Source organism: Hemiscyllium ocellatum, chromosome 10 (assembly GCF_020745735.1).
Source record: "Hemiscyllium ocellatum isolate sHemOce1 chromosome 10, sHemOce1.pat.X.cur, whole genome shotgun sequence".
Lineage (NCBI taxonomy): Eukaryota > Metazoa > Chordata > Chondrichthyes > Orectolobiformes > Hemiscylliidae > Hemiscyllium > Hemiscyllium ocellatum.
The window spans coordinates 4,510,299-4,523,478 of NC_083410.1; the positions used below are offsets into that span (position 1 = coordinate 4,510,299).

The 13,180-nt window shown below is 43.3% G+C and overlaps 1 protein-coding gene across 1 annotated transcript in view; it reads right to left on the reverse strand.

The window, feature by feature from the left end:
* Positions 1-12,630, reverse strand: part of LOC132819312 (tyrosine-protein phosphatase non-receptor type substrate 1-like) — a 68,538-nt gene extending 55,908 nt beyond the window's left edge. Inside the window, exon 1 of the mRNA XM_060830761.1 lies at positions 12,518-12,630. Coding sequence (XP_060686744.1) covers positions 12,518-12,569 — 52 coding nt within the window. The 5' untranslated portion in view covers positions 12,570-12,630. The remainder of the gene's footprint in view (positions 1-12,517) is intronic.
* Between the last annotated feature and the right edge of the window lie 550 nt (positions 12,631-13,180).

Consider the following 13,180-nt stretch of genomic DNA (forward strand, 5'->3'; position numbering starts at 1 on the left):
CAAGTGAAGATCAAAAGACAATAGACAATAGATGCAGGAGTAGGCCATTCAGCCCTTCGAGCCTGCACCGCCATTCAATATGATCATGGTTGATCATTCCTAATCAGTATTCACTTCCTGCCTTATCTCCATAACCCTTGATTCCACTATCCTTGAGAGCTCTATCCAATTCTTTCTTAAATGAACCCAGAGACTGGGCCTCCACTGCCCTCTGGGGCAGAGCATTCCACACAGCCACCATTCTCTGGGTGAAGAAGTTTCTCCTCATCTCTGTCCTAAATGGTCTACCCCATATTTTTAAGCTGTGTCCTCTGGTTCGGCACTCACCCATCAGCGGCAACATGTTTCCTGCTGCCAGAGTGTCCAATCCTTTCATAATCTTATATGTCTCAATCATATCCCCTCTCAGTCTTCTAAACTCAAGGGTATACAAGCCCAGTCGCTTCAGTCTTTCAGTGTAAGGTAATCCCTCCATTCCAGGAATTAACCTCGTGAACCTACGCTGCACTCCCTCAATAGCCAGAATGTCTTTCCTCAAATTTGGCGACCAGAACTGCACACAATACTCCAGGTGTGGTCTCACCAGGGCCCTGTACAGCTGCAGAAGCACGTCTTTGCTTCTATACTCAATCCCTCTTGTTATGAAGGCCAGTATGCTATTAGCCTTCTTCACTACCTGCTGTACCTGCATGCTTGCCTTCATTGACTGGTGTACAAGAACACCCAGACCTCTCTGTACTGCCCCTTTACCTAAATTAATTCCATTGAGGTAGTAATCTGCTTTCCTGTTCTTGCCACCAAAGTGGATAACCATACATTTATCCACATTAAACTGCATCTGCCATGCATCTGCCCACTCACCTAACTTGTTCAGGTCATGCTGTAATCTCCTAACATCCTCATCATGTTTCACCCTGCCACCCCAGCTTTGTATCATCAGCAAATTTGCTAATGTTATTGCTGATACCATCTTCTATATCATTAACATATGTTGTAAAAAGCTGCAGTCCCAGCACTGATCCCTGTGGTACCCCACTGGTCACTGCCTGCCATTCCGAAATGGAGCCGTTTATCACTACCCTTTGTTTCCTATCAGCCAACCAATTTTCAATCCAATCTAGAACTTTGCCCCCAATACCATGCACCCTAAGTTTACTCACTAACCTCCTATGTGGAACTTTATCAAAAGCTTTCTGAAAGTCCAGGTACACTACATCTACTGGATCTCCCTCATCCATCTTCAGAGTTACATCCTCAAAAAACTCCAGAAGATTAGTCAAGCACGATTTCCCCTTCATAAATCCATGCTGACTCTGTCCTATCCTGTTACTACTATCCAGATGTGCAGTAATCTCATCCTTTATAATAGACTCCAGCATCTTTCCCACCACTGAGGTCAGACTAACTGGTCTATAATTTCCTGCTTTCTCTCTCCCATCTTTCTTAAAAAGTGGTATAACATTAGCCACTCTCCAATCCTCAGGTACCGATCCCGAATCTATCGAATTCTGGAAAATAATCACCAACGCATCCACGATTTCCCGAGCCACCTCCTTCAGTACCCTGGGACGTAGACCATCAGGCCCTGGGGACTTATCAACCTTCAGACCTAACAGTCTCTCCGAAACCAAATCCTGGCAAATACAGATTCCCTTAAGTTCAGGTCCTTCAGTCACTGTTACTTCAGGGAGATTGCTTGTGTCTTCCCCAGTGAACACAGATCTGAAGTACCCATTTAATTCTTCTTCCATTTCTTTGTTCCCTGTAATATATTCCCCTGTTTCTGTCTTCAATGGCCCAATTTTAGTCCTAACCATTTTTTTGCCTTGCACACACTTGAAAAAGCTTTTACTATCCTCCTTTATATTATTGGCCATTTTATCTTCTGATCAACCATTGTCCTATTGTCAGAAGTCACACGACTTATAGTCCAACAGGTTTATTTGAAATTACAAGCTTTTGGAGTGACTCACAACCTGTCAGTTGGTGAGAACATAGGAACATATTTTATCAAGTAAATGGAAGTTTGAAGTGGAAGAAAGAACTTTAAAAGACCAGCAACACTGAAATAGGAGCAAAAAAGGAACTTTGATAAGAAAGCAAAACTTTCTGAATTTTACATAAGTTGAGAAATCCTCAACTGAAGACATTGAATTTAAAAATTGAAAAAAGAAGAAGTGGGTAAAACACAGCAGACTTGTGGTTTCAACACAAAACAATGAGCAGTTGGTTCCTGCAAAAGGGGGAAAAGGAAGTCTTCAGTCATGACTTTGAATGAGGGAGGGTAGATACTGAAGTGCCTCATCCCGGTCAGGTCTGATGCAGATCTGTAGCTGCCCTCAGCATTCAGAGTTAGGGGAGCAAGACTCCAAACTCCTTATCCGGACCAGGTAAAAACTTATCAGAAAGACCAGCATTAATTCCCTGCAGTGTTTCAAACAAAGAGCTCGCTAAATGTCTTCCCAGTGTTACCCCATTCTCTGTCGTGCTGTGACTCCAAAGTGAAAAGACTCTAATTCTTCCAGACTCTTCATCGAGGGTCTCATGTCTGTCATTTGGGTGAAAGCCAACAGGAATGTGACATTTATCAATGTTTAATCCATCAGAAAAGAGGAGAGAAGGGTCAAGGGGATTATTAAGAGAGAAGGAATGAGAGAAATAAACTAAAGGGCCTAAAATAGCAGTTTCGAAAGTCATATGTAGTCACAGGAATTGCTGTTCCTTCAGCGTCACTCGGTCAAAATCTTGGAATTCTCTCCCTAAGAGTTGTGGGTCTATCTACAGCACATGGACTGCAGTGGTTCAAGAAGGCAGCGCACCCCCACCTTCTCAAGGGACATCTAGGGACAGGCAATAAAGGCTGGCCCAGCTAGGCATGTCCAAGTCTTTGAAAAAATTAAAAGTTATTACCCAGAGCACAGCTTGACCACAGCCTGCCTGACCATTATCTCTGCACTAACCAAACTAACTGCCTAATCTGACTTCTCAGTTCTTGGCCCAAAAACACGTTTGGTTAATTCCAAGTACTCAGGTGTGCTTGTTCCTGATCTTTAAATAGGGGGAGAGGCTCACCCCCGACTGGCTTTGCTGGTAATGAGTCTCAGATTGTTCCAAACGTGTGCATTCACTGGCTGTTAATTCCTGTCAGAGTTAGGAAGGTAGGACCGAGCACTTTGAAGCAGCATTGGGTCATTTCACCCTTTATATCCGCTCTTGGATAAATGTGAGGTTTTACAGGGCAGTGTTGGAGAACAGAAAGATCTAGGGTTCAGGTTCGTAATTCTTTAAAGGTTGAATCAAAAGGTTGGGTAAGACGCTTTTTAGCATGCTTGCCTTCATTGCTCAGACTACTGAGTATGGGAGTTGGGACATCATGTTGAGTTTGTACAAGACATTGATGAGGCCTCTTCTCAAGTGCTGTGACCAGTTCTGGTCATCTAGTTACGGGAAGAATATTATTAAATGGACGAGGGTTCAGAAAATATTGACCAGGATGTTGCTGGCAATGGAGAGTTTGACTTTTCGGCTGGAACTCTTTTCACCTTTTTGAGGTTTATAAAATTATGAGTGTCACAGATAAGGTGAATAGCAAGGATCTTTTCCCCAGGGTGATTGAGTTCAAAACTACTTTGGAGATGAGAGGAGAAAGTTTCAGAAAGGACATGATGGGCAACTGTTTTTACAGAGAGTGATTTGTGTGTGGAATGAACTGCCAGAAGAAGTCATGGATGCACATACAGTTACAATGTTTAAAGACATTTGGATAGGTTTGTGAATAGGGAAGGTTTGGAGGGGTATGGGTCAAACACAGGCAGGTGGGACTACCTTAGTTATGGAACATGGTCGGCATTGACTGGTTGGACCAAAGAGTTTGTTTTCATGCTCCATGATTATGATTCCATCTTTCAATTAGATCATGGCTGATTGGGGTGTGGTCTCAGTTGCATATTCCTCCCTGGCCCTGATAATCTTTAGATGGTTTACATGAGGGATGTAGATGGAATATCTGTAAGTTTGCAGATGACAGAAAGCTGGGTGGGAAGGTGACCTTTGTGTCATCGAGATGCTTCAGTGTGAATCGGACAAATTCAGTCAATAGGCAAAAACATGTCAGATGCAGTATAATGTGGATAAATGTGGGAAGACAGATGATGACCTGAACAGCCATGAAATGAGGGGAGAATGTGCAACAAGACCTAGGTGCGCTCATACATTAGACGGTAAGCATGAAGATGTAGCAGGTGATAAAGAAAGCAAATGGCTATTCATTGGCCTTCATCTCCATACAGCAGGGATGTGTGGCTGCAATTGTACAGAGCGTTGATGAGACCACACCTGCGATACTGTGAGCAGTTTTGCTCCCTAATCTGAGGAAGGATGTTCTTGCTGCAGAGGGAGTGCAGCAAAGGTTTACCAGTCTGATTACTGGGATGGTAGGATAGATGGATGAGGGTAAGTTGAATCAATCAGCATCACATTTGTCCAGATAAATGAGGGATGATCTAATGGACACCTATAAAATTCTAACAGGATGGGAGGAGGTAGATGCAGGAAGGTTGTTCCTGATGGTGGGAGAGTCCAGAATGAGAGGTCATTGACTAAAGATTTGGGTCAACCATTTATGATTGAGATGAGGCGGAAATTGTTTTTAACCCAGAGAGTGATGAGCCTGCAGAATTCACTACCACAGAAAGTGGTCAAGGCCAAAACATTGCATGATTTCAGGAAGGAGCTGGATATAGCACTTGGGCTAAAGGGATCAAAGGATATGGGAGAAAGCAGAAACAGGCTATTGAATTGGATGATCAGCTGGAGAATGCTCAAAAGGCTGAATGGCCCATTCCTGCTCCTCATTTCATAGTTTCTATGTTCCTAACCCTGCAGTCCCTTGAATACCAAAATTCTACTGAATGCAATCTTCAATAATCACACAGCCTCCTCTTGCTCTGGTGAAGAGAATGCCACACTCCAACCCACACCTCCCCCACCACCACCACCCAAGAAAAATAAGCTCTTCACACATTTGCCTTTAAAGGATGAATTGTTCTTGTGAAACTGTGGTCACATGTTTCTGTCTCCCGGGCAAGCGGAAATATCCTCAGGGTATCAACCTCCTCTTGATTCCCCCCAGAGTGGGAGTTCAGTAGAGAATCTCCTGTGTTGCACTCCCATACCCAAACCCTCTCAGATATAACTGCTGACCAATTGAGTTACAAAAAATAAAGAGGGTTTTGTTCCCCAAAACATTTATAGAAAGTGGCTTATCACTGCAATAGCCAGGAGGTCTGCTTCTGTTTCACAATGTCCTCTTGCCAAAGTCTCCCATTTTGCTGTTAATTACCAACTAAAAACCGATTATTTCAAAAGAGTTATGGGAAATAGAGTTTGTGAAAAGTAAATTTCCAAACTCCAACTGCAAATGCGAAGAGGAGATGTTAGAACAGCTTGAAGTTGTTTTCAACAGAACACAGAACAGTCCAAAGATCGTGTGTTAGGTGAACTGGCCGTGCTAAAAATTGCCCGCAGAGTCCAGGTGTGCAGGTTAGGTGAGTTAGCCGTGTTAAAAACACCATAAAGGGATTGGGTGTGATGCTCTTCACGTAATCGATGTAAACTCAATGGGCTGAATAGTCTCTTTCTGCATTGTAATCATAGAAACCCTATGCTGAAAAACACCATTCATCCCATTGCGTCTGCACCAACTCTATGAAAAGCAGCTAGCCCCCTATGCCATCCTTGTAACCCTTGCGTTTGCCATGACTAATCCACCTAGCGTGCACATCCCTGGATGCCATGGGAAATATAGCATGGCCAAACAACTTAACCTGTGCACCTTTGGACTATAGAAGGAAACTGGAGCACCCAAAGGAAACACTTGCAGACACGGGGAGATGCGCAAACTCCACACAGGCAGTCACCCAAGGTTGGAATCAAACCTGGTGCTGTGAGGCTGCACTGCTAACCATTGGGCCACTGTGCTGCCCATTAGGATTCTATTTGTTGACATGTCCCTAATCCACCTATTCAGAGATTTTATGACAAACTTCTGGAGCAAGTGGGATTTAAACTGAGATCTCCTGGTTCAGAGGTAGGGACACTACCACTGCACTACAGTGATTTATGTCAGGCTCAGGCATGAATACTACATGCACATTGTTCATCTTTTGGGTGAAACAGTGTCAGAGGACAGGGATCCATACACAGAACTACTTTAATCGCCATCACGTTGATTCATACTCTCTAATCTTGTTTTTCCATTACACCTCCCTGCATCCTTGTTACCAGTGGTAAACTTATCACAGACACTCACCCCTATGGAAAGAGGCCACTGAGTTCTTTGTGTCAAATCCACACAACAAATATTTGATGAAACTAATCCCATTTTCCAGCTTTTGGCCCACTGACAATACAAGTGAATATCTAAGTGTTGCTTCAATCCGGATCTCACTGTCTGTAAGGTTGGGAGAGTCAGAAGCCCTCATTATTTAGATAAGCACTTGAGATTGAGAGGAAGTGTGGACTGCAGATGCTGGAGAGTCAGAGTCAAAAGGTGAGGTGCTGGAAAAGCGCAGCAGGTCCAGCAGCATCAGAGGAGCAGGAGAGATGACTATTGGGCATAAGCACCATTATCAGAAATGTGGAGCTGGAAGGGGGGTGCTGAGAGATAAATAGGGGGGTGGAGGTAGGACTGGGGTAGATTAGATTCCATACAGTGTGGAAACAGGCCCTTCGGCCCAACAAGTCCATACCGACCCTCCAAAGAGTAACCCACCCAGACCCATTTCCCTTTGACTAAGGTACCTAACACTATGGGCAATTTAGCGTGGCCAATTCACCTGACCTGCACATCTTTGGACTGTGGGAGCACCCAGAGGAAACCCACGCAGACACGGGGAGAATGTGCAAGCTCCACACGGACAGTTAGCCAAGGTTGGAATCAAACTCAGGTCCCTCAAGCTGTGAGGCAGCAGTGCTAACCACTGAGCTACCATGTTAGAGGGTGGGGGTGTGATTGTGAGAGATCATTGGAAAGGGTGGAGCAGATGGGTGGGAAGGAAAATGGACAGGTAGGACAGATCAAGAGAGGTGTGACGAGTTGAAGGGTCGGAAGAGAGATTTGGAAAAAGAAACAAAAAAACATAGAAAATTGCAGCACAAGAAGAGGCCTCTCAGCCTTACAAGCCTGGGCTGATCCAGATTCTCTATCCAAACCTAACACTTATTTTCTAAGGATCTGTATCCCTTTGCTCCCTGCCTATTCATGTATCTGTCGAGATATATCTTAAATTATGCTATCATGCCCACCTTGGCCACGTCCGCTGGTAACACACTACAGGCCCCCACCACCCTCTGCGTAAATAACTTTCCAAATATATCTCCCTCACTTTGACCTCGTGACCCCTTGATATTGAGTCCCCCACTCTGGGAAAAAGCTTCTTACTATCCATCCTGTCTATACCTTTCATGATTTTTAGACCTCAATCAGGTCCCCACTCAACCTCTGACTTTCTAATGAAAATGATCCTAATCTACTCAACCTCTCTTCACAGCTAGCACCCTCCATACAAGGCAATATCCTGGTGAACCTCCACTACACCCTTTCCAAAGCATCCACTTCCTTTTGGTAATGTGGTGACCAGAACTGTACACAGTATTCTAAACGTGGCAAACTGTAACATGACCTGCCAACTCTTGTATGCAATATTCTGTCCGATGAAGGAAAGCATGCTTTCTTGACCACTCTATTGACTTGCGTTGTCACCTTCAGACCTGAACACACAGATCTCTTTGTACATCAACTGTCCGCAGGACATTTCAATTTACGATATAGTTCGCTCTTGATCTGGATCTTCCAAAATGCATCACCTCTGCATTTGCCTTGATTGAACACATCTGCCATTTCTCTGCCAAACTCTCCAATCTATCTATAGTCTGCTGTATTCTCTGACAGTCCCCTTCACTATCTGCTATTCCATCAATCCTTGTGTCATCTGCAAACGTGTTAATCAGGCCACCTATACCTACCTTCAAATTCATTTATGTATATCACAAACAACAGTGGTCTCAGCATGGATCTCTCTGGAACAACACTGGTCACAGATCTCCATTTTTAGAAACTCCCTTCCACTATTTCTTTCTGTTTCCTGTTGTCCAAGCTGTCCTCTATCCACTTCGCTAGTATACCCTGGACCCCATGAGACTTTACCTTCTCCATCAGCCTACCATGGGGAACCGAATCAAACACCTTACTAAAGTCCATGTATATGACATCTACAGCCCTTTCCCAATCAATCAACTTTGTCACTTCCTCAAATAATTCTATTAAGTTTGTAAGACATGACTTTCCCTGCACAAAATCATGCTGCCTATCACTGATAAGCCCATTTTCTTCCAAATGGGAATAGACCATATCCCTCAGTTTCTTCTCCAGCAACCGTCCTATCACTGACAGCAAGCTCACCAGTCTATAATCACATGGATTATCCTTGCTACCCTTTTTAAACAAGTGAACAAGATTAACAATTCCCCAGTCCTCCAGGACCTCACATATGTTCAAAGATGCTGCAAAGATATCTGTTAAAGCCCCAGCTATTTCCTCTCTCACTTTCCTCAGAAACCTGGGATCGATCCCATCCAGATCTGTGGCCTTGTCCACCTTAATGTCTTTTAGAATACCCAACACTTCTGCCCTCCTTATGCTAATTTGACCTAGAGTACTCAAAGATCTATTCCTAACCTCAACATCCGTCATGTCCCTCTCCTCGGTGAATATCAATGCAAAGTACTCATTAAGACCCTCACCTATTTTCTCTGACTCCAAGCATAACTTCCCTCCTTTGTCCTTGAGTGGGCCAACACTTTCCCTAGTTATCCTCTGACTCCTTACATATAAATAAAAGGCTTTGAGATTTTTCTTAAACCTGTTTGTTAAAGACATCTCATGGCACCTTTTAACCTTCTTAATTCCTCATTTCAGATTGGTCTTTACTTCCCAATATTCTTCCAAAGCTTTGTCTGTCTTCAGTCGGCTAGACCTTATGTACACTTCCTTTTTCCTCTTGGCTAGTCTCACAATTTCACCTGTCTTCCTGGTTCCCTAACCTTGTCATTTTTCTCCCTCATTTTCACAGGAACAGACCTCTCCTGAACTCTAATCAAACTCTCTTTCAAAACCTCCCACATATTGAACATGGATTTATCTTCAAACAGCTGTTCCCAATTCACATTCCCCAACTCCTGCTGAATTTTGCTCAGGTTGACCTTCACTCAGTTTAGCATTCTTCCTTTCGGACCACTCTCGTCTTTGTCCATGAGCATTCTAAAATTTACAGAATTGTGATCACTATTCCCAAAGCAATCTCTTACTTTACTGAAACTTCAACTACCTGGCCGGGCTCATTTCCCAACACCAGGTCCAGTACGGCCCCTTCACGAATTGGACTATTTACACACTGCTCCAGAAAACCCTCCTGGATGCTCCTTACAACTTCTGTTCCATATAGACCTCTAATACTAAGTGAATCTGAGTCAATGTTGGGAAAATTAAAATCTCCTATCATCACCACCCTATTGCTCCTATGTCTTTGCATGATCTGATTACATATTTGGACCTATAACTCACTGGAGGGAGCCCTGCAGTACAGTCCCAACATTGTTACTGCACCCTTCCTATTTCTGAGCTCTGCCCATAATGCCTCACTGCTCGAATCTTCCATAGTGCCCTCCTTCAGCACATCTTTGATATTTTCTTTGACCTGTAATACAACTCTTCCATCCTTTTTACCTCCCTCTCTATCCCACCTGAAGCATCGACATCCTGGGATATTTTGTTGCCAATCATGCCCTTCCCTCAACTAAGTCTCGGTAATAAGAATAACATCATATTCCCAGGTACTAATCTAATCCACAGGGCAGTGGGGTTGTTGGCTGCATCTGTCCCAGAGATGTTCCCAAACAGTTCCACGAGTTGGCGTTCTGTCTCCTCAATGTAGAGGAGACCACTTTGAGAGCAACGAGCACAGTAGATGATGTGGGTGGATGTGCAGGAGAATCTCTGCTAGATGTGAAAAGATATTGTGGGACCTTGGGCAGAGGTGAGGGGGGAATGTGCGCACAGGTTTTACACCTCTTGTGGTGGCAAGGGTAGGCGCTAGGAGGGGAGGGTGCGTTGGTGGGATATGTGGACCTAACGAGGGAGCCATGTAGGGAAACATCTCTGCGATTAATTTACAAACAATACCTTTTATATTTACATCCAATTCATTGAAAGGTAGAGAGACTTGATAGTCTGAATGTCTTCCTTCTCCTGCTTCTATTAGCTATCATCCTATATTCTGGTATGTTGCCTCAAAACAACACCAGGCACACACATACATACACACAAACACATACGCACATACACGTACACAGACAATACACTCACCACCACACACACGCACACACTCAAACCCACACACACACAGGCACACACACCCACACACTCACACACACACTCACATACACAGACACATATACACACAGACACACACTCACACTCTCACACACACTCACACACACTCACACACACACTCACATACACACACACAGACACACACTCACACACACACACACACACCCACACACACAGACACGCACAGACACACACTCACCCACACACTCACATCCACACTCACACAGACACACACACACGACACACACTCACACACACACTCTCACACACACACACACACACACGTAAATACATATTGATTACCTCATTCCTTTCTTCAAACATAAAGTGACATTTGTGGTTTTTGATTTCAATAACATAATTCCCTGTTCTACAAACTTTCAAATATGATGTGACTATCATCGTCATTTCTTCTTCTGTCTTATTAATATCCTGGCATAGAAATCACCAGAAATCCCTGCAGATTTATTTATTTCCAATCCCAAAGCTTACTTCATTTCTTAAAATTTAATAAGTCAATTTTTTTTGTCTTGAATGGCCTGTAAGGTTTTCAATGAGCTATCCGTCTACTTCCTCTTTATTCACCATCGCCTAAATCTGTCCTTCTTGGGTCCATTCATCCAACTAAGTCACTTATTTTCTCTTAACATAATTAAAAGAAAGTTTTTATATTGTACACAAGCCTTTTATTTGACATTCATCTTCATACTTACTGTGAATTCATAAGAGCAAAAGATATAGAAGCAGAATTCATTCCTTTGGCCTATCAAGTTTTATCTGCCATTTGATCATGGCTGAACTGCCTTTTAACCCTATTTTCCCCTCAATAGCAATGAGATTCACCATCATCTGGCACCATCTCATCTTTTTCTTGCTTTTTTATCTTTTCTTTACACTGTCTCTGTTTCTTGTGAAATCCGGGCAAATACGAGGTAATGCATTTTGGAAGATCCAGTTCAAGAGTGAACTATATGGTAAATTGAAAATGCCCTGGGGAAAACTGATGTACAGTGAGATCTGGGTGTTCAGGTCCATTGTTCCATTAAGGTGGCAACGCAGGTCAGTAGAGTTGTCAAGAAGACATATGGCATGCTTTCTTTCATTGGACAGGTATTGAATACAAGAGGTACAGTTGTATAAGACTTTGGTTCAGCCACATTTGGAATACTATGTACAGTTTTGGTTGCCACATTACAAAAGGATGTGGATGCTTTGGAGAAGGTACAGAGGAGTTTAACTAGGATGTTTCCTGGTATGGAGTGCGCTAGCTATGAAGAGAGGTTGAGTAAATTAGGATCATTTTCATTAGAAAGACAGAGGTTAAAGGGGGACTTGATTGAGGTCAACAAAATCATGAGAGGTATAGACAGCGTGGACAGCCAGAAGCCTTTTCCCAGACTGGGGGATTCAATTACTAAGGATCACAAGTTCAAAATGAGAGTGGAAAAGTTTAGGGGAGATATTGGTGGGAAGTTCTTCAAGCAGATGGTGGTGGGTGTCTGGAATGTGTTGCCAGCACAGCTGGTAGAGGCGGGCATGATAGCTTCATATAAGATGTAACTAGACAGATACATGATTGGGTAGGAAGCAAAGGGATACAAACCCTTAGAAAATGGGCGACAACTTTCATTAGAGGATCTGGATCAGCGCAGGCTTGAAGGGCTGAAGGGCCTGTCCCTGTGCTGTAATGATCTTCATTCTTTCTATGTTCTAGCTTATTAATATTGTCTTGACCTCAGAGGTAGTGCCTATTGTCTGTTACCTCATGGCACGACTGCTCATCAAAAGTCTGCACTAAAACAGCTGGATGACTTCTCAACCTGCAATTGAGATGATTTCTCTCCAAATGTACTCATCTCCCACATGCTAATGACTGACCTGTGTTGCTCAGTGTCAAATCTCACACTGTATTTATCCATTGAATCGTAGAAACTCTAAATGAGATTTCAGTTCGAGAACAAAAGAAAAGTGATGACAAAACACCCAACTCATACACATCGGTCTGACCTGTGAATCAATCTCCAAAACACAATGAAAATGAAAAGCTAGTCCTGGTCATTTACTTACCCCCTATGAGACAAAGGATCAGAGTCAGGGTTGAGAATGTCCAGCCAAACATTTCATGCGAAGCTATGTTTCAAATTCTAAAGTCTAACTGTTTCACACGCAGAATGCTGTGACACTGCTGATATTGCAGAGGTGGCTGAATTTGACTCTACTTCCCTACTCAGTTGTCCCAGCTTGAACACAAACCGCGAAAAGAGGAACGCATGAATAATTGGGACTGTCCTCAGAAAACAAGTCACCAATCAGTGGCAAAGCAATGAAATGAATTTGTACTGATCATACCCAAATGCCTTTCATTTGAATTCAGAGTCCCACGCTATTGTCAAAATCCATAGGCTCTGTGTTAGCTTTAGTCTGGGCTCCGACAGATTACACAAAGAGGGATTCAAGTTATAAGTGATTAGAAAGTTGTTGTCTGTGAGAAAGTAACAGCTCAAACATATATCAAAGGTAAATGAGCAGGAGAGATTGTTCCACCTGGGTCAGGTGAGTATGGGTTAACTGGGTGGGCAGACACACTGCTGTATGGGTAGGGATAGTGATGGCCTCATGGTATTATTGCTCGACTGTTAATCTAGGTAACTAGGTCATGTTCTGGGAACCCAACTTCAAGTCCTGCTTGGGCAGGTATTTGAATTCAACAAAAATCTGGAATTAAGAGTT